The sequence below is a fragment of the Gymnoscopelus braueri genome (assembly GCF_963280865.1).
Source record: "Gymnoscopelus braueri genome assembly, chromosome: 7".
Classification (NCBI taxonomy): Eukaryota; Metazoa; Chordata; class Actinopteri; order Myctophiformes; family Myctophidae; genus Gymnoscopelus; species Gymnoscopelus braueri.
This window is the reverse complement of record NC_137608.1, coordinates 51620310-51646333: the sequence shown is the minus strand read 5'-3', so window position 1 is coordinate 51646333 and position 26024 is coordinate 51620310. Positions and strand designations below refer to the sequence as shown.

General features: G+C 42.1%; 2 protein-coding genes across 3 annotated transcripts in view; both read right to left on the bottom strand.

Annotated features, from left to right (window-relative positions):
- LOC308087919 (H-2 class II histocompatibility antigen, E-S beta chain-like) overlaps positions 1–26024 on the bottom strand; it is a 662842-nt gene that overhangs the window by 259449 nt on the left and 377369 nt on the right. The gene's annotated exons all lie outside the window — the stretch shown is intronic.
- Positions 1–26024, bottom strand: part of trpm3 (transient receptor potential cation channel, subfamily M, member 3) — a gene marked incomplete at both ends in the record, with an annotated part of 344779 nt that overhangs the window by 42568 nt on the left and 276187 nt on the right. Inside the window, 5 exons of one of the 2 annotated variants that reach the window (XM_080432157.1) lie at positions 4085–4313; positions 12408–12700; positions 18021–18050; positions 23064–23204; positions 23430–23465. In XM_080432157.1, the coding sequence (XP_080288283.1) occupies positions 4085–4313; positions 12408–12700; positions 18021–18050; positions 23064–23204; positions 23430–23465 (729 nt within the window). The remainder of the gene's footprint in view (positions 1–4084; positions 4314–12407; positions 12701–18020; positions 18051–23063; positions 23205–23429; positions 23466–26024) is intronic. The other variant, XM_080432158.1, reaches the window with a different exon arrangement.

The following is a 26024-nucleotide window of genomic DNA, read 5'->3' as shown; positions in this document are numbered from 1 at the left end:
GACAATATCAAACGACAAGGATAAGGATAATTCCTTTTAACAGGACGTTCATGAAAGTCCTTGCGGGCTTGTTTCCAATGAGGGCCTGTGAGCAATTAGGGGTTAAGAGTCTTGCTCAGGGACAAATTTCATTTCATCGACACATATGCTGGCGTGGCCTGGAATCGTACCTGGGGCAACCAGGGCCTCTGGCTCCCTAGGCGGGCTCACTAACCACTCAGCTATGGCCACCCCTAGACACACTGCATGGATATTAGTCTGGTAAAGATCCAAACGGACTCTATTGGTTAGACCTAAAACCAATCAGAGCAGTGCTTCCTGCTACGTCACACACAAGCGCCGGTGCTGAAATAGTAAACAACTAAAGCTAGCTCCACTCGTATTTAGTCTGTTAACCAGATGAAACTATTCTTAACACATCTTTCTTTCCAACAAAAGCTTTAAGGGCAATTGTTTGTTCGTCTTTTAGAAAAGAAATATTTTCTAACGCGCTTACTACCGATGCTATGGCGGCGTCCATCTTTGTTGTGAAAAACTGAAAATGAGTCTTATGCATTGTACGTCATTGCTCCACATAAGGTGATAAGCCCGCCCACATTTGGATACTGGGCCCTGATTGGTCCCTCACACCTTCGGAGGGAGAGAAATTAAATCTCTATTGAGGGGGGCCAGACCTAATCTGCCGAGGGCTAAAGTGCGATGCAAATTTGCAAAGGCAGATTCGTCTGGAACCAGGCTATCATATCTCCATATTCTGACTTTTTTGTTTTTCATGAATTAATGGCCCTGCTTCATCATACTACAGCTTCACACAAAAATATGAAAAAGTAGCAGATCTAGAAGTTGGAAACACAGGCACGAAGCGATGCGTTATCGAGCTTGTAGATCTGCTACTTTTGCAGTTTTTTTTTATTTGAATCCTGAAGAGTAACAGTTTTGGACATATATACAGAGACGTATACATATATTTTTTGAATGAATCGTACAACAACAGTTGCCGATCTACAAGCAACACGTCGTGAGCATTTAACGTCTCTCTCTCTCTCTCTCTCTCTCTCTCTCTCTCTCTCTCTCTCTCTCTCTCTCTCTCTCTCTCTCTCTCTCTCTCTCTCTCTCTCTCTCTCTCTCTCTCTCTCTCTCTCTCTCTCTCTCTCTCTCTCTCTCTCTCTCTCTCTCTCTCTCTCTCCTCTCTCTCTCTCTCTGGGTGCAGCTCACTAATGGATCTGGCATCAGCACCTTTCTTGTCTGTAGAACTCCTGTGTTTTATCAACACAGTGAAGGGATAACACTCCTGTGTGCCAAGCTGATTATTAAGTAGCTGTGTTTGTAGTCACCTTTATTATGGACTGGCTCGTACATTCAATTGTTTGGTGATGAGCATGATTAAGGATTAATATATTGCAAATAACCATGACCCTGTTTCATAAAGTGAATATCAAGTCAAGTCTCTCTCTGTGTGCGTGTGTGTGTCTGTCTCTGTCTCTGTCTCTCCCCCCCTCTCTCTCTCTCGTTCAGCACCTGGGGAGGGCGACCCAGCCATCTGACCCAGGACGCCCCAGTCAGCCGCACTCATTACTCTCATCCCTGCTCTGTGTGTGTGTGTGTGTGTGTGTGTGTGTGTGTGTGTGTGTGTGTGTGTGTGTGTGTGTGTGTGTGTGTGTGTGTGTGTGTGTGTGTGTGTGTGTGTGTGTGCGTGCGTGCGTGCGTGCGTGCGTGTGTGTCTGCACCGTGCAGAATGAGTTCATGACCCATCCGTCTCCTCTTCAGTTCCCAGTTCAGCCCCTGATTATAAATAACTGTGACCTCTGAACTCCTCCAGAACCGCGCACACTTCACCCAAATTTCAATTGGCTGTTGACTCACTCTACCCTAGTGGTTCTCAAAACCTCTTTTCAAAGCCAGCGTATGCGTGGCGCGTACGGCGCGTTTGTTTAGATCCAATTCATATCGATGATACCGGCTATACAAGGCGCGCGGATACGCGAGTCCCGCATACGCACTCTTTAACACATTGTGTGCCAGAGGTTTATTAAAATAGGATACATCTAGTGCCAGCATATCTTCCATCCACTTACGTTGATATGTTTCGTGCTGTAGAAGCCCTGACGCGGAAGTGCATTTAAACAAAGCGTGCGTCCGAGACGGTGGAGGGTCCCGACTAACGCCTGGAACAATAATATTTCTAGCACGATCCTCCATTGCAGAGTGATTGCCGATCGAAAACGTCTCACTTCCACCACGTTAACTCTATAACTGCCAAAGACGTTTATAAACGTCTTTGAGAAATTAGCTGTTGCCTGCCAAAGACGTTTAAAAACGTCCTGAAAAAAAAAAAAAAAAAGAACTTAAAAAAAAAAAAAAAAAATCTAAAAAGATTCTCTAATTATTTAGTATTGACACCTTTTCGATATTCCAAACGAATAAGGAGATAACAATTTCCAAAGATTTGCTGCTCCATCCACTTCGATGTTAAAATTGAAACGGACAAACAATTCACAATGTTTTTTGGTTTGAAACCACTGGTTTTGAGCTATTTTCAAACATCAAACAACACATGACAACAAGGTCAAATTGACCTCGTTGACATTTGTGAAACCACACCTGAATCTCATCTGTGATTAGAAATTTTCTGGGGATCAATCATACTTGAGAAAAATATTTTGTGGCTATGCGAAAAGGTACCAAAATCGGTCAAAACCCTGGCAGAGGCTACAGACTGTTCTGAAAAAACTCTGGCAGGGTAAGAGTTAAAAAGAAATGGAGATATTAAGCTTTTAGTCAAGGAGTTAACATTGGAGCGGCCGACCAGAAGCATTTTTGACATGGATCCACATCCGGCCTCTCCTTCTTAGAGACTCCTTGGATGATCCCAAAGTTTCGTTAGAGCGCCCCAAGTGGGAAAAATATATTTTAAAAAAATGGGCCAAAAACGGTCGGGACCGTTTATGGCACTCAATGTGTTAAAATCTAAAAGTGCGTGTGTACGGATATTCTCTGGTGTAGATCGGCCGTTATGAGATGTATTGCTCAGCACCTTGACGTCGCTGCTGTTTTGTAGTTGTTCTAAGCCATCCAATCCGGGATCGCGACGCACTGTGAGCTTATATAGATCGGCTATTTTCAAAAGATATACAGAAAGATATACATTTTGATGTCAAAACGGGACATTCTGCACAACGAGTACTTTTACTTTTGGTACTTTAAGTATATGTTGATGCCGATACTTTATCTCGATACTTTTGTACTTTTACTCAAGTGCATTTTTGCAAACAGGACTTTTACTTGTAACAGAGTATTTCTACATTGTGGTATTGGTTATTTTACTTAAAGGACAACTTTGGTTTTTTACAACCAAGGTTTATATTTTAGCTTGTAATTAAAATAAATAAAAGATGAGTGTTATTTTTTTTTCCATTTACTGCTTTCTATAGTTTTAGCAATTTTCACGATCTTTTTTACAGTGGGCGGGGGCATTCTGTCCGGTGGCTAAATATGTCTTTTTTACACAATAAAAAAGGTACGGTGGTCTTTGATGGCCAGATGTGAGTTATTGGGGGCTAGAAGAGCTACTGTAAATAATAATAAAGAAATCGCAGGGTTATTGTGTAAAAAAATACATATTTAGCCACCGGACAGAATGCCCCCGTCCACTGTAAAAAATATCGCGAAAATTGCTAAAACTATAGAAAGCAGTAAAAAAAAAATGTTTTAACACTCATCTTTTATTTACTTTAATTACAATCTAAAACATAAACCTTGGTTGTAAAAAAACAAAGTTGTCCTTTAACCCATTAAGACCGGGGACGCGTCTGTGTCATTTTAGATTTCTTTGGCTATTCAAAAATAGCAGATATACAAGCTCATAGCGCGGCACCGAGTGCCGCGCTATGAGCTTGTAGATCTGCTATTTTTGAAAAATCGTGAAAAAATATTTTTTATATATTTTTTTCAAAAAACTTTTTGGATTTAGAAAACATTTTTAGAATCGGCCTCAGGTCTTAATGGGTTAAGTACAAGATGTGAGTACTTTTCCCACCACTGTGGTCCACCACTGACCATGTGACACCATCATGTCCTTCCTCACCTTCAGTCCAGAGTTCTTCCTCATCCTCAGGCGGCCCATCCACATGTCGGTGAGCAGCATCTGGCTGCAGGTGTGGGCGATGAAGTCGCGGTGCTTGGCCGCTACCGCCAGCTGCAGACAGGTGGCGTTGCTCCAGTTCTTCAGCTCGTACGTCAGCAGCTTCATGGCCATCTGCTCGTCCTGCTTGTAGGACTGGTCCAGCAGCTCCAAGCAGAGCTGGCCAAACTCTCTGACACACACACGCACACGCACACACACACACACACACACACACACACGCGGCCGCGGCCACACACACACACACACACACACACGCACACACACACACACGCACACACACACACACTTGCATTACTATACTCGTGAGAACATATCAACCAAGCCAAAAAAAAAATACATATCTACAAGCTCACAACGCACACACGCGCAAACACACACGTTTGTATTAACTCTATAACTGCCAAACGTCTTTGAGAAATTAGCTGTTGCCTGCCAAAGACGTTTAAAAACATCCTGAAAAAAAAAAAAAAAAAAACTTTTTTCTAAAAAAAAAATTTCTAAAAAGATTCTCTAATTATTTAGTATTGACACCTTTTCGATATTCCAAACGAATAAGGAGATAACAATTTCCAAAGATTTGCTGCTCCATCCACTTCAATGTTAAAATTGAAACGGACAAACAATTCACAATGTTTTTGGTTTGAAACTACTGGTTTTGAGCTATTTTCAAACATCAAACAACACATGACAACAAGGTCAAATTGACCTCGTTGACATTTGTGAAACCACACCTGAATCTCATCTGTGATTAGAAATTTTCTGGGGATCAATCATACTTGAGAAAAATATTTTGTGGCTATGCGAAAAGGTACCAAAATCGGTCAAAACCCTGGCAGAGGCTACAGACTGTTCTGAAAAAACTCTGGCAGGGTAAGAGTTGTTAATGTACTTGTGAGGACATCAATATTTTAAGGCGCCAATTTTATGAATGTCATTTTTGCAATTCTTATGCTATTTATTTTTTCACCGTTAGCTAAAGCCAAAACATAGGACGTCCAAAACCACCGGTGCCAATGGATGAACAGGAACCGGAGAGGTTCACTTCTCCATGGCTTGCAGTGTCTGTATGAAATAGATTTTGTTTTTGGTGGATTAACACCAACATGATGTTTCAAAGCTCGCCAACTCTTCAGTAACAAAAGTTTATTATAAAAGTCTCGGTTCCGCATCCAACTAATAAAACATGACCGAAAAAACATGGCTGTCCTCAAGTTATAATTGGACTTCAGCCCAACCTCTCAGTGAGCTCCACGGAAGGAGCTCTGTGGGAGTGTCATCCTCTGCCCCCTCTATGCTATCTGTTACAGTACAATTGGAAAATCTGTCAGATTGAAAAAGGAGCGCTCATTTTCTTCGACATCAGCTTCTGTGCTACAAAACGGGTGCTCCCTCCTTTCCCCTGTTATTCAACCCGCGAGCGAGCAGTCCACGGCCGGCTCAAACGCCGACCACCCGGCGAACGCCGATGGCAAAAAAAAAACTGAAACGTCCGATACGGCTACTCGGCTAGCGACGCATCGGACGAAAACAGCCTCAACACCATAGAGGTATAATATAACTAGAGGGCGGATTGCCCCGCCCCCAGCTATCATTTCAATGAATGTGCTCAGTGGCGTTTTGAAGCACCCGGAAACCTGCCGGAAGTAGAATTATTGGTTTGAATTGGTTGGTTTTGTATCCCCATAGAGTTATGAGCATGCGCACTAGTGTCCTTTTTGCGTTCTACGGCAGCCCGTGTGTCAAGGATTGAACGCGAGATATTTATTAAATACACTCGAGATGCATATTTATATGTAAATGCATATGTATGTATGTATAATATGTTTACATATTTATATGTATAAATATAAATATCTGTCAGTATGTTTTGCGCGTGCATGTATTTCTCCCCGCCTGCAGTTCCAGCTTTGGCCACTGGGGTGGCAGCTTCAATGTTTCTCAGCAACTCTGGGGGCTTGCTCAACACTGGAGCTAGGTAGGCGCTAAGCCAAGCGGATAGCCCCGCGGTATAACTCTGCAGGCCCCATCTGGCATCGGGTAGAAAAAAAGACCCCGGCCGCCGGTGCGTCCTCCTCTGGCCCCGGGAGCCGAGATGGGACGGGGACCCCGAGGAGCCTCGTCAGCTTAGTGGTTTAGCTCAGTACAATGGACCACAATGGAAACAAGCCCTCCCCGGGCTTTTTGTGTTATCCTTTTGCGCATAGCTTTTGTAACTGTACCGCCATACTATTTTACAAACTTGCTAACAAAGTATACAATGAATCAAGCAATCAGTCAGTCAGGTTATCAGCAATGCATGCTGATAACCACATCTGTCTTTGAATTCGATTACAATTCTGCCCGGAATTCATCATTCAACAGCATTCATTCTGAAGAGCAATGGATGTCTAAACCAAGTGTTTCTGATAGACATTTTATTTCCAGAACCTTATATCAGAAGGACGCTCAGACATCATAATGTAGAAGTTTCCCCATTTGCTCCCATTTTGGGTGTGTTCGATTTTATGATGTTGATGATGTTGCCGTGTGACTGTGTGTGTGTGTGTGTGTGTGTGTGTGTGTGTGTGTGTGTGTGTGTGTGCGCGTGCGTACGCGTGTATGTGTGTGTGCAGGAGATGGGGTCGTGACGAGGACCATTGCCTCCCAAATGGAGTCTCATCAGACAGCGTGGATGAGTGAAATATGAGGCAGATGGAAGTTGAGAGACAACAACAAAGTATGACAGAAATATAAATGAGATCTGAGGGAGAGGAACATTACTTCTGATTACCCGTATGTGACTAACAACCACTCACTCACACACAAGCATGCATGAATGTATCGTCGCTCTCAGGCGAAACCTCATAGCCTATTAGAGGGTGGGATCCAAAACTGACCGAGGATGAATGTAATCTATTAGACCCGTTCCGACCGGGTCTCTAGACTCGTACTCGACCCGATGCTCATATTATGCTCGTTTCACCGTGGCGTTCAGACTAGCCGTGTGCGTCAGCCCCCTCCCCCCCTCCGGAGGGGAAGCTCTCTGACGTCACAGACGGAGCAAGTTGAGAACATTTTCGCCGACTTTGCAATGTTACATTATCATTAACACATTGAATGCCAATCGCGTAGATCTACGCGAACCTATTTAAAGCCGCAGCGTGCCAATCGTGATCTACGCGAACCGCCGGTTCGTGTAGATCCCCCCCAGGTGCACTTTCGGAATGTTTTGATCCATTTCCGGTTCCGGTTTGAAGACCGGAAACAGAATTATTTGGGATCCGGTTTTGCCGATCACGTCGGCCCTCGTTCTAATGACGAAACTGAAACTCAATTCTCTTCCTGTAGTTTTTTCTCCTCGCATATCACTGTTTAACGTAATCCGCTCTAACTACAACCATGGAGCTCCGTTTGTCACGTGGTTTTCACTGGTAGATTCAGTGAGAAGTTGCCGATGTAAACAGACAGTGCACAGCTCAATCTTAAGGATTTTAACAAGGTCTATGGCGACGTGAAAAAAAACAACAATAACACGTTGGCACTGGTGAGTACATTATGAGATTAACGTCTGGCATGGAATGTGTTAAGATCTTAGTGTTTTTTGCCAGTTATTTCGAGGCCCCGGCCCACAGCTTGAGAATCACTGGCCAAATGCTTATCAAACTTGGGGTCCTTCAAAAGAAAAAGGTCGAGAGTGTGAACACACCTTTTCTCTCTGTACGGCAGTGGGGCGGCAGTGGCTCAGGGGTAGAGTGGCCGGTAGCGTGGCCGGAACCGAGAGGTTCCCAGTTCGATCCCGGGCTCCCCCAGAGTTAGTGTGGAAGTGTCCTTGAGCAAGACGCTGAACCCCCTAATTGCTCCCGATGAGCAGGTTGGTGCCTTGCATGGTTGTTTCAGCTAAGTTATTTGTGCTAAAAACGCAGACGACCGGACATTCAAGCGCAGCAACGGTTGATCGGTTCGAGCACATATAGCGTGTCTATAAAGACTGCGTGTGTGCGCTGTATGGACATCATGACGATATCCATCTCCCTCAGCTCAAGAGGCGCTCTCTGTGGCCCCTAAAGCGGTGGTTCTAAAAGTGGGGTCCGGAGACCACCAGGGGTTCTTTGGGGGGTTCCAGGGGGTCCAGCAAAATGTTTTAATATAGTGTCACAATCATTTTAGCCAGTTTAACCATATTTTACAGTTTGGCTATTCAAAAATAGCAGATCTACAAGCTCATTTATGTTATGTCGTTATGTGTTCTCTAAATATTCACTAAATAATGGATGTAAGCCAGTAATAGGCAAGTATAGGCAAATATAGCAAAAAATCTACGCCAATCCGTTGGTAAAGTCCCCATGGAGCCATTACAAGTCCCTGGAGTGCACAATGCAGAGATGGAGCCTGGAAATATGTCCTCATTGAAATGAATTAGTGTTCGTTATCTACTTCCATTGGGGACTATTATGCTAAGTTTATCAACGTAGTGGGAAATTACTCAGCTCATGAAAGCCTTGAAATCATGAAGTAAATAGGAGGTCAATCTTAACAAGCGCAATATTATTTCATTTTAACGATCACTTCTAATTGGACAGTAGTAGACCTTTCAGAGAGTTGTTTATAATTTATTATTTATATAGCTTTTGCCTTAATTGGCCTCATATTTGCTTTTCTGACCAAAATGCTTGGCCAGAAATAACACTTTTAGCAAAAAGCCAGTCAGATTATCTGAGGACAGAAAACTCCAGCTCTTTAATTCCACTTTGAATGTGTGTGTGTGTGTGCGTTTGCGTGCATGTCCGTGTGTGTGTGTGCGTGCATGTCCGTGCGTGTGTGGGTGTGTGTGTGTGTGTGTGTGTGTGTGTGTGTGTGTGTGTGTGTGCTTGTGTGAGGCATTTAACGTGACAGCTAAATAACAGCTATTCTCCCCTATAACGAGCGCCCTCGCCATGTGAGCGATTACCTCGGTCTCACATGCATGTCATTAACTAACGACCGTGCATGTCATTAAGGAAGGAGGATACATCATGTCATTAGATAGTTCTCTATGTGTGTCATTAACCCACTAAAACCGGGAACGCATCAGTGTAACCACTTTAACCATTATTTTATACTTTGGGCTATTAAAAAAATAGCAGATCTACAAGCTCATAGCGCGGCACCGAGTGCCGCGCTATGAGCTTGTAGATCTGCTATTTTTGAAAAATCTGGAAAATATGCGCAGATCTTTGAATATATATATTTTTAAAGCGAACATTTTCAACTCAAATCTGTGCTTCTGGGGGTCCCTGGAACACCATATTTTGAGATGGGGGTCCGCGGCCACATCATTTTGGGGGTCCTTGACATGAAAACGTTTGAGAACCACCGATATTATAGCAACAGCATACGTAAAAAAAAAAAGAAAAGACTGTTAGGATTTACAAGACATTTGTAGAATCCCCCAGAACCAAAGATTTAAGTTACAAATGTTTGCTTTAAAATATATATTCAAAAATGTGCACACATTTTCATGATTTTTATAAAAATAGCAGATCTACAAGCTCATAGCGCGGCACTCAGTACCGTGCTATGAGCTTGTAGATCTGCTATTTTTGAATAGCCCAACGTATAAGATAATAGTTAACGTGGTTAAAATGTAAAATGACACAGATGCTTTCCCGGTCTTAGTGGGTTAAAGCTCAGTGGGAAACAGCCAGGCACGCATGTACTGTACAGTAAGTAAAGCAGGTCATAATGCAGGGAAAGAGGCATGTAGGCCTACTGTATGTTATCCTAGTTGTCGGGTGGAAACCTTGTATGTCCAAAAAACTACTTCTACTTTTCAGAGAAAAAAGTGTTTTCCAATGGATCCAGAGTCGTTATTATTTTTAGTATTGGTCCAATAATAATAATACATCCCACGGACACACTTAACCACTTCTCCCTTGCATGTTGTGTGCGTGCGTGCGTGCGTGCGTGCGTGCGTGCGTGCGTGCGTGCGTGCGTGCGTGCGTGCGTGCGTGCGTGCGTGCGTGCGTGCGTGCGTGCGTGCGTGCGTGCGTGCGTGCGTGCGTGCGTGCGTGCGTGCATGCTCACAATGTGTCACGATGCGACGCATTGTGACCTTCTAGATCTGCTATTTTTTATACATTTGAAAACTTAAAATGGGACATTCTGCAAAAGTACTTTTACTTTTGGTACTTAAAGTACATTTTGATGCCAATACTTTTGTACTTTTACTCAAGCACATTTTGAAGTCTGTACTTTTACTTGTAACACAGCATTTCTATATTGCGGTATTGATATTTTTACTTAAGTTAAAAAAATGTGAATACTTTTTCCACCACTGTGTGTTTGTGTGTGTGTGCGCGCAGGCGTGTGCGTGCGTGTGTGTGTGTATGCGTGCGTGCATGTGTGCACATGCCCTTGTTGTGCCACAGTCTGTAGGGTAGTTGGATAGCAGTGGTTCATGTCTCCCAGCTCAACACTGCATCAATATTTCAGCTCAGGATTTATTGAAATGAAAACCAACGTTTCGACCTGCTGGAAAGGTCGAAACGGCATTTCCCTGAAGAAGACCTCTGCAGGTCCAAACGTCGGTTTTCATTTAAATGAATCCTGCATGGTGGCTACGGGTGTGTGCGGCCTCTTCTTTACTTTTAGACTTATTTACCAAGGTCAGCAGCACCTCACCAATACTGATGTGTGGGCGCCCTCCTCCCTTTTGTAAGCACAGAAAACCTTCCCATGAATTTTATGTAAGAACCAAGAAAATTCAGAAATCGACCTTGTGAGGACAATGTTCCTGGACAACACAAGAGAAGTATTGAAACCATGCAAGGCACCAACCCGCTCATCGGGAGCAGTTAGGGGTTCAGTGTCTTGCTCAACGACACTTCGACACTTTAAAGGAGCCGGGGATCAAACCGGGAACCTTCATTTCCCAAGCGTCCGCGCTACCTCCTGAGCCACATCTGCTGCCCCTTGTGTGTGTGTGTGTGTGTGTGTGTGTGTGTGTGTGTGTGTGTGTGTGTGTGTGTGTGTGTGTGTGTGTGTGTGTGTGTGTGTATGTGTGTATATGTGCGTGCGTACGTGAATGCGTGCAGTGGTGGAGAGTAACTCAAGTACATTTACTTGAGTACAGCACTTTAGTCAATTTCCTTTTTTTTGCAAGCTGATGACACGTTGTGAGCTTATAGATCTGCTATTTTCACTACTTTTTAAAATATCAAAAGAATGCTAAAGAATGCCATTTTTCCCCCCAGAAATATCCAGACAATTTCAGAAAATTTCAATACTGTACTTGAGTATTTACTTGAGCAAAAAAAAAGACAGCAAATTTTGATTCAGTTTTAGTCTTTTGAATCAAATTCCATTTAGTTTTAGTCATATTCTAGTCTTCTGAAATGTTTTAGTTTTTGTCTAGTTTTAGTCGACTAAATATCATACGATTGTAGTCGACTAAAATGTATTTTGGCGTTGTAATGGCTGATTCTACACTTGGTTGCAACTTGCATGCTGAAAATGGCCGATCTACATGCTCACAACACGTCGCGACGCGTTGTGAGCTTGTAGATCGGCTATTTTCCGAGCGCAACATCCGAGCGCAACCAAACATAAAATGTAAAATTTGTTCTACTGGATCTCTTCTCCTCTAGTCCCTCCCTAACATTTTAGTCTAGTTTTTATTTGTTGACGAAATTGTCAATATATTTAGTCTTAGTTTGAGTCGTCATAGCCTAGTTTTTATTTCGTTTTTATTTAGTTTTCTTTAGTGAAAAAAGGTAGTCGACAAATATTTTCCGTCATAGTTTTAGTTGAACGAAATCAACACTGGTGGGTGCCATGTGTACAGTATAGGGGTGTGCCGACTAATTTCACGAAACGATACGATACGATATTGGGCTCACAACTTCGATACGATTTCGATACGATACGCACTTTTTTATTATGAAAATATATGGGGGAGAAAAAAAGCAAATGCAAACAAATAATTCTGTTTTTGCATTATTCAGACATGCAAACTTGTAGCTTTTCAGCTACAATAGCCGTTTTGAATCCAAATAGGGCAATAGTGTGACACCTGACCTGAAAAAAAACAACATGTTGTCACCCTTTTCACCTCGGGGCTGTTTGCATGCCTGATTATTATTATTGTAAAAAAAAAAAAAAAAAAAAAAAAATCAAAACGATATATTTTTAGTCCAAAACTATACATATCGTCACGAAAACGTATCGCGATATATCGCGGGACGATATATCGGCACACCCCTAGTACAGTATACAGTATAACCCTCTCTCCCAGCCAGCCACTCACCTGGAGTTGTGGTTGAGCTCCTGGGAGAGTTCGTCCACCATGTCGTTCTCCGAGGCCTCGTGGGCCATGGCCTTGCACAGCTTGCAGGCCACCAGGGCCTTGGCCATGGCCTCCTCGCCGTGCTGCCAGAAGAACAGCGCCATCTTCTGGCGCTTCATCAGCACGGCCCACACCATCAGCTCGTGGAAGGGGAAGGGGAAGTGGTTGATCTCGGGGTCGTCCAGGTCGATGTCCACCTCCTCCTCGCGCTTGCGCGTGGTCTTCTGGCGCCCCCGGCGGATCGGCATGTCGTCCTGCGTGTCGCACAGAGCCGAGAGAAATTCAGCGGGGAAAAAAATTGGTGTCTACCTCTGTCAAAGATTGCATTAGAAATTAACCTCTAAAGCCCCATTTTCAAAAATAGTGAAATTAGCCGATCCACAAGCTCACAACGTGTCGCAATGAACTTGTAGATCTTAAAAGTGTGTTATTTGTTTTGGAAAAAAGGGCAGACCAAGTATAGTCAAAGGTCAATTTCCTTTTTTCCCCCTTTAAATTGTTTCTATGGTATATTTTCCTGCAGTTTTTTTTACGTATGGGGTTGCTTCTTGCTTAGAACCAGAGACGGCAGCCAGGTCCTCAGTATGGGGTCACAGTCTCAGCTGAGCCCTTGACAGGAGGCTTTTTTGGGGGGTCAGGATGTAAGGATTCTCCCGGCTGGCTTCACTGTCACTGCAGAGCCACACAACGCCAGCCAGTCAGGCTGTTAGGCCACGTCTTAACGGGGGGGATTGATCTCTGGTGACCTCCGCTGTCACAATGGTGGACCATTGTTGAGGACCACATGCGGCCAACAGAGGTAAATGGGTTTGAAACAGGGAAATGGGTCTTTCGGGTGTGGTCGTTGTGGGCTCAGAGGGACATACAGTATGACATGGACGGACAGACATTTCGGTTGAAAACATTTACCTCTAATCCTCCAGCACTATATTACAGTATACAGTATAGTCAGACAGTAAAGCCCAATGCATACTATACCGGAACTTTTTATTTAACTCTTTATTCTACTTCAGTGTTTATTTTTTTTTAATTTCAAGCACCCCCCGTAACTCTGAGTGTACAAATACCCTCAGAGTTACAGACCTGTAAGGGTCCATTTGGAAACCCCTCAAAGAACCCTGAGGGGTCCCTGGACCCCATCCCATCTTGAGAACCATGCACTGATCTACATAAAAAAAAGCCAGGCTCATGTGTTTCTAAGAAGAAGGGAAAAACTGCTTTTTGTTTAGCCATTTCATGGATACTAAGCTATAACACCAGCATTGCTCAATAGCAGGGAATTGTATGAAGGTAGGACTGGGCAATGTATTGATATTAAATCGATATTGGATTAGGCATTACGTGTTGCTTGATTTTACAGGCTGCAATACAATAAAGTGATGTAATTTTGGGAACCTGACTGTTTTAGATGTTCTCTATAGGCATTACTGGTGATTATTCATTAAAAAAAAGATTCATTGTGTACATATGTTGTGAAAAGCACAAATAGTAATATCCACAATATTGTCATACAGTAATATCAACATTGAGACATTTGGTCAAAGATAATGTGATATTTGATTTTGTCCGTATCACCCAGTCCTAAGCTTTGTTTATACTTTGCCGTACGACATTGTCGCACAGTTGCAGATCCATAAGCTTCACAACGCGGTGCATCCACAAAGCGTATAGATCTGCTTTATTTGGGCGTGCGATACCATCGTACAATGGTGCATAAATTAGTCATCAGTTTTACAGCCAGAGAGACAGAGAGACAGAAAGACAGACGGACTGACAAAAAAACGACAGACGGAGGCAAAGAGTGACGAACCCGGAGATTGAATAGTTCAGACACAAAGAGAGAGACACACAGGGTTAGACAGACAACAAAACAACCACAGAACATCAGAAATAAGAAAGACCTCGGAGCAAACTGTATAGACACATGCTGCGATGAAAGCTTTATGATTTTGTGTGCACACGCACGCACACGCACACACACACGCACGCACACACGCACACACACACACACACACACACTCTTATGTAATCCCGTCAGGTCGGTGGTGGTTTACCCCTTCCAGCCAAGTGCAAACAGAGTGCTCCCACCAACCAGACATCATAACATGAGTCATATATGCTGTATATCCATACCAACGTGTGCAGTCATCAAACATTAATACATGGCCGCCAGACACTGGATGGATGGATGGATGGATATGCATTTGAAAGTGATTTCAGGCGTGTGAAGGCCGGCCGCTTAAAGCGCTCTTGATTATTTGACTGGACAGCCTCACTTTGAAGCACATCAAGCGTCCACACGTCACATCACTCAGGAGGAAATCAATTATTCCTCCTCAGGGGAATTCCTTTTCAAACGCTTTATGCCGTAGGCTACTATAGGCTGTGCGTTTTAGCCGGGGCCTTTTCCCATGGGTGGACGACTGTGCTTAGTCAGCAAAGACCGATGCCATCTATATGAAATCATTATGTTCCCTAAAATATCGTCTCTGCCGGGTGGAAACCTCATACGTCCGAAACTGTTATAAATAAAAAAATTGTAAAAGTAGCAGATCTACAAGCTCAAAACGCGTCGCTTCGCGCCACATTTCGAGCTTCCAGATCTGCTACTTTTGATGCTTTTGTGTGACTCTGTAGTATGATCAAGTTGGGCATTAATATACGAATATGGATATATGAGGTTTCTGCCTGACTGAGACAATATACATCATGGCCTAGAGTGTCATTTATGTATTTACATTATGCATGTTATTTCCTCATTCCTTTCCTTGTGATTTGGTGTAAATTGTAAAAAAAAATTACACTTAAACACATCTTCACTTTTTGGAAACTTAAATGAATGTCTCTTAAAGGAGCACTTTAAGCCATACAGTTCTGAGACACGAGAGCGAGTAGACATAAATGTCACCATCTAATAATGAGCATTAGTGAGGACCAATTACGTATATGAAGATAAGGTTGAACATTGGTGAAGTTAATGGATTCATTGAATTGATAATAATTTGTTATCATAATCACAAAGAGTCCTCCTTCATTAGGAGTATCCGCCTCTGCATGAGCGCTTCATTCACAAACATAATCATTGATCTTCTGCACCTACTGGCGTAGGTGGATACAAAACATATTTTGTATAAAACACAATTTCTGCTGGTTTTGTTTATGCTGATGATGGCTTAGCCTTAGAGCTGAAACCCATTCGTTGTCTTGCCCTCAATGAATAGAAGATGATGGCGCTCCCTCCGCGAGTGCTGGTGGTGCATTTGTTTTGGGTTGCATACAGACTCCTGCCATAGAGTACCGAAGTCCTGACATCACTCCCACTACCCATGGGTCACAAAGTAATTTGTTGTAATTGTAAATTTGTAATAGAATTCCCGTAGACAAATCTTAGATCGTGTCATATTGGAACTGTGTTCCAAAATTAAACAAACCACCCTGGTGATTTTGTCAGGTATGTAAGATAAACGTGTTTGGAGAAGAAAACAAATATTTGCGTAAATGAGTTATTTTTCACCGTCAGTTGATGCTTCATATCCATATGAGTAAAATCACCGGGATGGTTTGTTTATTTTTGGAACACAGTTCAAAGACATGATTAAAGATTCCCCTATGGGAATTCCAATAGAAAATATAGCTGCAAGCAGCAATAATACGGGGCCAGTGAATGCAGAAAGAAAAAAGAAAGAAGCAATGATAAGTAATATGCACAATAAGCCATAGAAACATAGAAGACTGAACTTGAGAGAAAGAAGACCATGCAATTAACAAATGAGCATTTTAAACCCTCACTAACCCTAACCTTAGTAAAACTATGCCTACCCCTAACCTCAAGAAATACTACCCGTAATCCTACGAATGCCAAAGCATGATCACCTCAACACATCGTCGAGGACAGGAATCGAACCAGTGACCTCCGGACTCATAGGCTGCCTTTCTTCTCATTGAGTTAGAGATATGATAACCCTGGAAGTGTCGGTTGATATATATCTATGATATATATCTATATATATATAAGTCTTTCCGTCCCTGATGGACCAAGCCTCTGTTTTGCTAACTACTCTAGATCACTGGTTCCCTAACCATCTACCGATAGAGAAATTGTACGTCTCCTCGGAACCAAAACTCTACAAGCTCAGAAACACGTTGCTATCTGAAAAGTTGTGAGATTGTAGCTATTGGCTATTTTCACAATGAAGTATGAAGGCATGACTTTTGCCTGTTTAAGGTTTGTTAAAAAAAATGCTATAGCGCCCCCCTTTGGCCAATTGGAGTAAGATTGGTTTCAGTGATATTTTGAGTAATCTGCACAAAACTCTTTACACATGAACTTTGGACATCTGCCGACAAAACGTTAGTAGCGGATTTTCCATAAGTGAAAAAATGCAGAATTTAGGAGCCAATGACTGTTTTTCATATAATTCAAAATGGTGGGCGATCTAAAGGTCAGAGGTCAAAAGTCAGAGGGTGAAAGTTGTTCAGCCATGAGGAGACGCATATGTGTATCCAAGTTTCATGGCTCTAGGTCAAACAGGGCATGAGTTGTACCTGTTCAAAGTTGCCATTTTCAATTGAGTGCTATAGCGCCACCTTTGGACAAAAGATTGTGAGAATTATTTCTTGATAGTTTTTCATGACCATCTACCATATGGCCGAGTTTCGGAAAAAGCGACAGCACGGTTCAGCCAGAACAGCGAAAAGTGGCAGAAGAAGTGACAGAATAAAGGGAATCTTAAAGGAGAATTCCAGTCATTTTAGATGTTTGCTTTGATGTGTCGCTAATCACTCACCAACATACAAAGGGCCGTTGAATTTTTCCAGAGAAGCCCCTGTTGTCCATTGTGGAGACCCCTTCCCCTGGCATAATGGAGTAATGTGTATAAATGAAATTCGCCTATTTTAGCACCTCCAAAGTTCGTTTTTTTCCCACTAATCCTCATTATGCAGTGTACTGACACTAAAACATGCACTAAATGTCCCTTATGAGCTGCCGTTCATGCAGAACGACATGGAGCTGGTTGCTTGTTTCTCTCACAGAATCTGGCAACACCGAGGACAAGCTTCACGTCGTTCTGCATGAACGGCAGCTCATAAGGGACATTCAGTGCATGGTTGAGTGTCAGTACACTGCAAAATGAGGATTAGTGAAAAAATTATGCCAGGGGAAGGGGTCTCCACAATGGACAACAGGGGCTTCTCTGGAAAAATTCAACGGCCCTTTGTATGTTGGTGAGTGATTAGCGACACATCAAAGCAAACATCTAAAATGACTGGAATTCTCCTTTAAAACGGAGCCTGCTGCCATGCTGGCAGCCTGGCCCCGTAAAAATTACCATGTGACCCAGGGGGGTAGCGCCCTCTAGCGGCAGTGATGTCAGACTTCGGTGCTCTATGGGAGTACTGTGCTGTGTGTGTTGGGTTGCATACACAGACTCCTGTTATGTTTGTGTTGGGTTGCATACAGACTCATGTTATGTTTGTGTTGGGTTGAATACAGATTAATGTACGGTGCTTGAGAGCATGCAGAGACAAGACAAACAGAGTGAAGAACAGCGTTGGTGTGAGAGCTGCACTCACCTCCATCCCCAGCAGCTTCAGCGCTTTGGGCTAGAAAAGCAAGACAAGAACAAACAAACAAATAAAACAGAACAACAGCTTGTGGAAAAAAAGCGATTTATAGAGCAATTTACTCTATAAATTCAACATGGCACATATACAGTGCAGTACTGACACACACGCACACTCATACACCATATTACTGTACATATACATATTGCATACAGTTCAAACCAACACTTTCAAACACATTCTTCTCTCAATCTCAGATCAAATGCTTGTCGTACCCCAATCAAATCTGTCTCAAATTGTCTTTTGTGATCCCTCTAGTGCAGGGGTCTTCAACAGGGGGTCCGGGACCCCTAGGGGGTCCTCAAAGTAATTACATGGGGGCGGCCAAATCTTTGTGTGATAGGGACTTTTTTTTATTACATTAACCACTTGAACCCTATTCTGAAGGGAACATTAGCCAAAAATAGCAGATCTACAAGCTCACAACGCCTCGCGCTGCGAGGCGTTGTGTGCTTGTAGATCGGCCATTTTCGGCAAAGAGGTTTGGTCAAGTTTACAAAGTATTGAAGGTTTAAGTGGTTAAAGGTTTCATGACGTTCAGTTTTACCACACATTAAAAGTCTTTGTCATGGTCCTTCAAACGTGTGTAGAAAGTTTTAACAAAAAATTCCACTCCATTGGCAGGTGTTTTTCTCTCACATTTCTAAAGCCTTTTCAACTGCAATGAAAAAAGAAATCTTTGCCTGCGGGTGTCGCTGGTGAGGGATTTTGCCTGTCAATCATCGCCTCTGCTCCGCCCCCCCCAAAGGAAAGGATAGGGGAGGGGAGGGGCGAGGAGGAGAGTGGGCGGGATTAATCGGCTGTGACCTAGGGCCAAGCTCAGATTACTTTTCAGCCTAATTATTTAGAAAACCCCAGACCACAGAAAATCCACTGAATGTTCAAAGTTCAAATGTTTTGGGTGTAATTAAGGTCATAAAACCCCCAAAAAAAACATTTAAAAAAATAAAAGTGAAAATGAATGTCATAGAACCTTTAAATGTCTTAAAGGTTCTATGACATTCATTTTCACTACGTTTTTTGTGGGGTTTTATGACCTCAATTACACCCAAAAAATCTGAACTTTGAACATTCAGTGGATTTTCTGTGGTCTGTGAATAATTGGGCTGAAAAGTAATCTGAGCTTGGCCCTTGGGCAGTGAAGTCACAGGCCATTAATCCCGCCCACTCTCCTCCTCGCCCCTCCCCTCCCCTATCCTTTCCTTTGGGGGGGGGGGGGGGGGGGGGGGCGGAGCAGAGGCGATGATTGCCAGGCAAAATCCCTCAACAGCGACACCCGCAGGCAAAGATTTATTTTTTCATTGCAGTTGAAAAGGCTTCAGAAATGTGAGAGAAAAACACCTGCCATGGATCACTGGAGTGGATTATTTTGTTAAAACTTGTTATACACGTTTGAAGGAACATTTAATGTGTGGTCAAACTGAATGTCATGAAACCTTTAAAACACACATTTAACATGAATCCCATATGTAGTGGGGGTCCCTGCTTCATCCCCCTCTCAGCTAGGGGGTCCTTGGCCTGAAAAACGTTGAAGACCGCGTTGCTCTAGTGAGTTTTAAAAGGATCGTCGTGGACACACTTCCCAGACATTGCCCCTGCTTTGATGTGTAGCGAATGTTGTTGCTCTTAGTTTTTATATTAGTCACTTTGTAGATTCTCTTTTTATTTTAATTTCCTTGAGCTTCCTATAGGTAGTGGGTATGTTTTTTTACGGATGCTATATGTGTCTGTCATTCACTGTTATTGTCCTGTATTTGTTGTTACTGGCAAAGCTGTGTAATATGTATGCCTCTTTAACACTTGTAAAATAGACTTTATGCTCAATGTGTTTTTTTAACTGGTTAAATAAAGGTTAAATAAAAAAACAAAAGTGATAATCTGCACATCGTAGCTGTTGGGGGGAAACCTTGTATGTCCAAACACGTTACTTTTCAGGAAATGGAAAAAAAGGAAACTGTGTTCCAATGGATCCAATGTAGTTATTATTTATTCACAAGCTCTTAATAATTTATCTGAATTTGCTCATAATACATGCTCGCCTATTTTTACTATTTTTGTGTGACACTGCAGTACGATGAATTAGGGCATTCCTTTATGAAAAAATAATATAGAAATATATATAGAAATATGGTTTCTACCCGACAGCGATGATACTCAAGGTGACTTTTGAAAATGGTTAGTGTGTATAAATAGATTTGTAGGGAGAGAGAGAGAGATAGGGAGAGAGAGAGAGAAAGAGAGAGAGAGAGAGAGAGAGAGAGAGAGAGAGAGAGAGAGAGAGAGAGAGAGAGAGAGAGAGAGAGAGAGAGAGATACCCGGTGCTCAATGGAGATAAAAGTTAAACGTAGATTGGTGCTTCTATGATCAATGGGAACTAAAACCTGAAAAGGAGGAATGAGCACTCCAAAAATAACGGACGAGAGGGCGTAAAGATCAAAGTACTTTAAATCATATCTAAAAAAAAATAAAAGCCAACATGTTTCGAAAAGAACCACTTTCATTCAGTGGTGGAAAAAGTACTCACATTTCTTACTTAAGTAAAAGTATCGATACTGCATTGTATAGTAAGTAAAAGTGCGGAATTCAAGATTTACTTGAGTAAAAGTACTAAAGTATTGATATCAAAATGTACTTAAAGTACCAAAAGTAAAATAATTAAAATGTTTGAAAATAGCAGATCTACAAGCTCACAACGCGTCGCGATGCGTTGTGAGCTTGTAGATCTGCTATTTTCAAATAGGCTATGTATAAAAAAGGGCTAAAGTGGTTAATGTATGTTTTATAATATAATAATTGATAATTGCAAAGTAACTAATAAAGTTTTCAAATAATTGTAGTGGAGTAAAAGTACAATATTTGCCTCTGAGATGTAGTGGAGTAGAAGTAAAAGTAGAGGAAATTGGAAATACTCAAGTAAAGTACAAATACCTCAAAATTGCACTTAAGTACAGTACTTAAGTAAATGTATTTAGTTACTTTCCACCACTGGCCCACCAGGGCTCACAGGGGAGATAGTAGGTTTCTGCCTGACAGCAACGATATAATACATTAATGATCCATCATGTGAGAATGTAAAAATAGACTCAGCACAGCCTCCTGTGGGGATGATGAGGATATCTCTATCTGTGACTATACAAGGCTTTGTTCTCTCTCTGTGTGTGTGCGTGCGTGCGTGCGTGCGTGCGTGCGTGCGTGCGTGCGTGCGTGCGTGCGTGCGTGCGTGCGTGCGTGCGTGCGTGCGTGCGTGCGTGCGTGCGTGCGTGCGTGCGTGCGTGCGTGCGCGTGCGCATGTGCGAGAGGGAGAGAGAGAGAGAGAGAGAGAGAGAGCGTGCACGTGTGGGAGAGAGAGAACGTGCTCATATTTTTACTTGTCAAAATGTTCTATAAGCAAACAAATCATGTTGGCTCCTATAACTCTCTCTCTCTCTCTCCCTCCCTCTCAGATCTTTGTTTTGTTCCTGCATGCTCTCACTATCAATTTTCCTTTGCTGTCACAGACAGACACACGCAAACACACACATTTTGTTCTCTTTCTCTCTCACACACACACACACACACACACACACACACACACACACACACACACAAAGCTGCGCTGTCACACAGAAACACGGCAGTGCCGACACAGCTGTGCACAATTCTATTCCCATCACACCTGCTGTGTGTGGCGATGATGTGGCAGACATGGAAACGGTGAGGTGAGGAGCGGATGAGACTTTTTTTTACCGTCACAAGGGAGAGGCACACATCGGAGAACACACACACGTCACACATTATGCCTCAAAAAGTGAAGAATAATCGTGAAGATTAATGACCAATGAACAGTGCTGGACAAAGCAGCCTATATACTCAACTACAAGTAGGCTATGTTAGTTTCTCAGTCAAATGTGTAGGCTACTGTAAATACTTAAGTACACATTAAGTACAAATGAAGTACATAAGATGTTAGGTAAGTATAGACTTGGGGACCGAAACTAATCACATTCATTGCAACTTAGTAACTCTAAGTTACTTGGATTCATAAGTGTAACTGTATTACTAGTTTTGGCAACTGTAATAAGTTACACTACTTACCGGGGAAAGTAACAATACGACAGCAATATATTACTTAGTAAATAGTTACTGCCCCTCACACAAAAAGGGACAAAACTCTTTGGTCAGCAGCACAGAAATCTACATTACAGAAATAGTGGTCGACCTCCCTGTGCAGAGGAGAGACCAGCCTAAAACCATGCTGAACATATTTAACTAACCTACTTCTGTCAGCACTGCTCCACATATACACTATATTCTAGTATTCACACGCAAACCCATACAGTCACAGGCGGCCTTAACCCAATCAATCCGGGAACGCATCTGTGTCATTCTAAGATTTATTTGTCTCTTCAAAAATAGCAGATATACAAGCTCATAGTGCGGCACCGAGTGCCGCGCTATGAGTTTGTAGATCTGCTATTTATTTTGAAAAATCGTCTTGAAAAAGTATTTGAATTATGAATATGTTTTCAAGCCTTTGCTTTTGGGGATTCTACAAATGTCTTCTAAATCATAACTATATATATATATATATATATATATATATATATATATATATATATATATATATATATATATATATATATATATATATATATTTATTTTTTTTACTTATGTTGCTATAGTATCAGTGGTTCTCAAACTTTTTTCATGTCAAGGACCCCCAAAATGATATGTATTTGGCCGCGTACCCCATCTCAAAATACTTAGCGCCAGGGACCCCTCAGAAGCAAAGATTTGAGTTATAAATGTTCTCCTTAAAAATATATATATTCAAAGATTTGCACACATTTTCCAAGATTGAAACTCATAGTGCGGCACCGAGCGCCGCACTATGAGCTTGTAGATCTGCTATTTTTGAATGACACAGATGCGTTCCCGGTCTTAAAGGGTTAAGGATCTGGGGGGCCCCGTTTCAAGAGCTAAATCTGACAACGAAGGGTCAATGCAACTCACTCTCTTGGGTCCAAAGAGGTTGTGGTAGAGCGTTCTGAACCTCTTCCTGGTGTAGTTGCAACGATAGGCCCCGCCCATCAGGTACTCGATGACCAATCCGATGTCGATGAGGCTGATGCGGTAATCTGGCGGCAAGTTACCCTGGGAGACCAAAGCAGAAGTTTTTTTTGTTTGTTTACAGACAAAACAGCTGCTCAAGAGCAGCTGAGCTATATTCAAAGAAGGTAAAGCAAGAAAGAAGATAATAAGATATAAGAAGATAAGAATGAGTCACACAATATTTCACAAAATCCACATCAAAGTTTGTGCTTGTTTTTGTTTTGTTTTCTATTTAAAGGAGAAAAAAAACATGATCATCGGATTCACCTTGAAGTAGATCCAACTGAAACCTGGATATTCTCGCTTGGAAAGAACACACAAGGTCAGTGAGAATACGGGTCAGCTAGCTTAGCGCTTAGCCATGGAAGCCCCCATACCGAGGAAAAAATACATTTCACATCTTTCAAAAACAAGGATACGTACATTTTGAATGTTTATTTTTATTTTTATTGAGTAGGCAAAATGTAGGCCTACTTCCAGAATGTTTTGTTTGGTCTAATATGTTTTATACATTATGAATGTGAAATATATTTTTGGTTGTGGTATGGGAGAGGCTGATGGGATTACACTGAACCCTCTTCGTGTAAAGATCTTTATGGCAGTGGTTCTCGAAAGTGGGGTTCCCCGAATCCCCGGACACTCCCAATCTCAGGGCGAAAACTCTAAACTGGTAAATCCACCTGATGGGGGAGGTACATCATGAAAATACTAGCTTGTTAAAAAAAAAAGCAAACATAGAAGATCTACAAGCTCACAGTCTTGTCTTTTGTTGTTGAGTTATAGCGTATGGACACAATTCCAGAACCTGTGAAATCACGGCAAGACACGGTTAACTGAGTTCTTGTAGTGGAAAAGAGCCTGAATGTAGAACCTGTAAAATGTTGCTTTATCTGGCCTGTTTTGAATCACACTTCAGGGCCCGTATACACTGCAGAATATTTGCTCTGATATGCTGTCGGGGACCTTTTTTTGGCGCTCGGCGAGATCTGACGCAGATCGGGGGAGCTTTGATCGCCGAGGTTTTGCTCACTGTGTGCGAAAGGCTCTGCGAGACGATACGGCCACGATCCCAGTGCTCGGCGATGCCTTCCCGAGCGTTTCTAGATACTATCTAGCACGTTTGATATTTGGCTCTAGCCACATGCGCCCCCCCCCCCCCCCTATTGATTTCAGCTGTTACATTTGCAAACATTACGCTTTTATTACTATAGTCTATATTAGTAGCTTAATGACTAGTATTAAAATATTACAATTCTATTGTCTTTTTTATGTCCAATGTATTTGTATTTAAGTTCATAAAGTTAAACATAAGTATAACTAAATGCATTTGAATTTAAATGAAAATGTTACCAATTTAAAAATAGCAAAAAAAAAAGCAGATCTACGAGCTAAAAACGTGTCACACTGCGACGCGTTTTGAGCTTGTAGATCTGCTATTTTTGCTGACAGTATATGCAATGTGGCCCTCTGAGTGTGGAAATATAGTGGTCCTCTCCATCATCGAAGTTGCCCGCCGCTGGTATAGTGTGAAAACCACGACGATGACTGGGAGACATTCATCAATTCTTTGTCGCTATTCAAAGTTCCAAACGATTCAAATGCAATTTCATATTATTGCATTTGAAGCCATCCAGGGCTCGCCTCAACCCTTAAACCATTACTTTAGATATCGTCTCTGTCGGGTGGAAACCTCATATGTCCAAAACTGTTACTTTTCAGGATTCAAATAAAAAAAAATATAGCAAAAGCAGCAGATTTACAAGCTCAAAGCGCGTCGCTTCACGGCACATTTCGAGCTTGTGGATCTGCTACGTTTGATGCTTTTGTGCGACGCTGTAGCAGTGGTGTAAAGTAACTAAGTACATTTACTCAAGTACTGTACTTAAGTACAATTTTAAGGTATTTTTTACTTTACTGGAGTATTTTCAATTGTCTATACTTTTACTTCTACTCCCCTACATCTCAGAGGCAAATATTGTACTTTTACTCCACTACAATTATTTGAAAACTTTAGTTACTAGTTACTTTGCAGAGATAAATTATTACATTAACCATTTTAGCCCTATTCTATACCTAGGCTATTTGAAAATAGCAGATCTACAAGCTCTTGTAGATCTGCTATTTTCAAACATTTTATTACTTTTACTTTTGGTACTTTAAGTACATTTTGATACCAATACTTTTGTGCTAAGTAAATTTTGACTTCCGAACTTTTACTTGTAACAGTGTACTTCCACATTGCAGTATTGATACTTTTACTTAAGTAAAACATTTGAGTACTTTTTCCACCACTGCGCTGTAGTATGATCAAGTACTGTAGGGGCGTTAATTTATGAAAAAAAACTCAAAATGGTAAAATATGGAGATAAGTGGTTTCTGCACGACAGCAACGATATGAATTGTCAAGCCCCAGAGTGTGATGATGGGCTCTCTGTTACTGGCTCTATGGGTTAGAAATAAATAGAGAGGAGAAGATGAAGTAGGATGTGAGTCGGGTTAATCAGAGGCTACATACATGGGGACAATTATGAGGGACATAAAAATGCATTGATTTTTTTTGCCAGATATCTCAATTTGCATTTAGAGGAATAATGAGATCTTCACCCAGAGGTTTCAGTGCAGAGTAGGTGCTTGGAAAGAAGGGAGGGGGAGGGAGGGAGGGATAGAGAGAGAGAGAGAGAGAGAGAGAGAGAGAGAGAGAGAGAGAGAGAGAGAGAGAGAGAGAGAGAGAGAGATAGAGATAGAGAGATAGATGACTAATTAGCTTGAAGGGCAGAGGGAGTCATTAGGAAAGACAGTTAACAGGTAACTAGTAAGGCTGCAATGGGGGGAGGAGGGAGGTCAGGAGGGCAATAACCCACG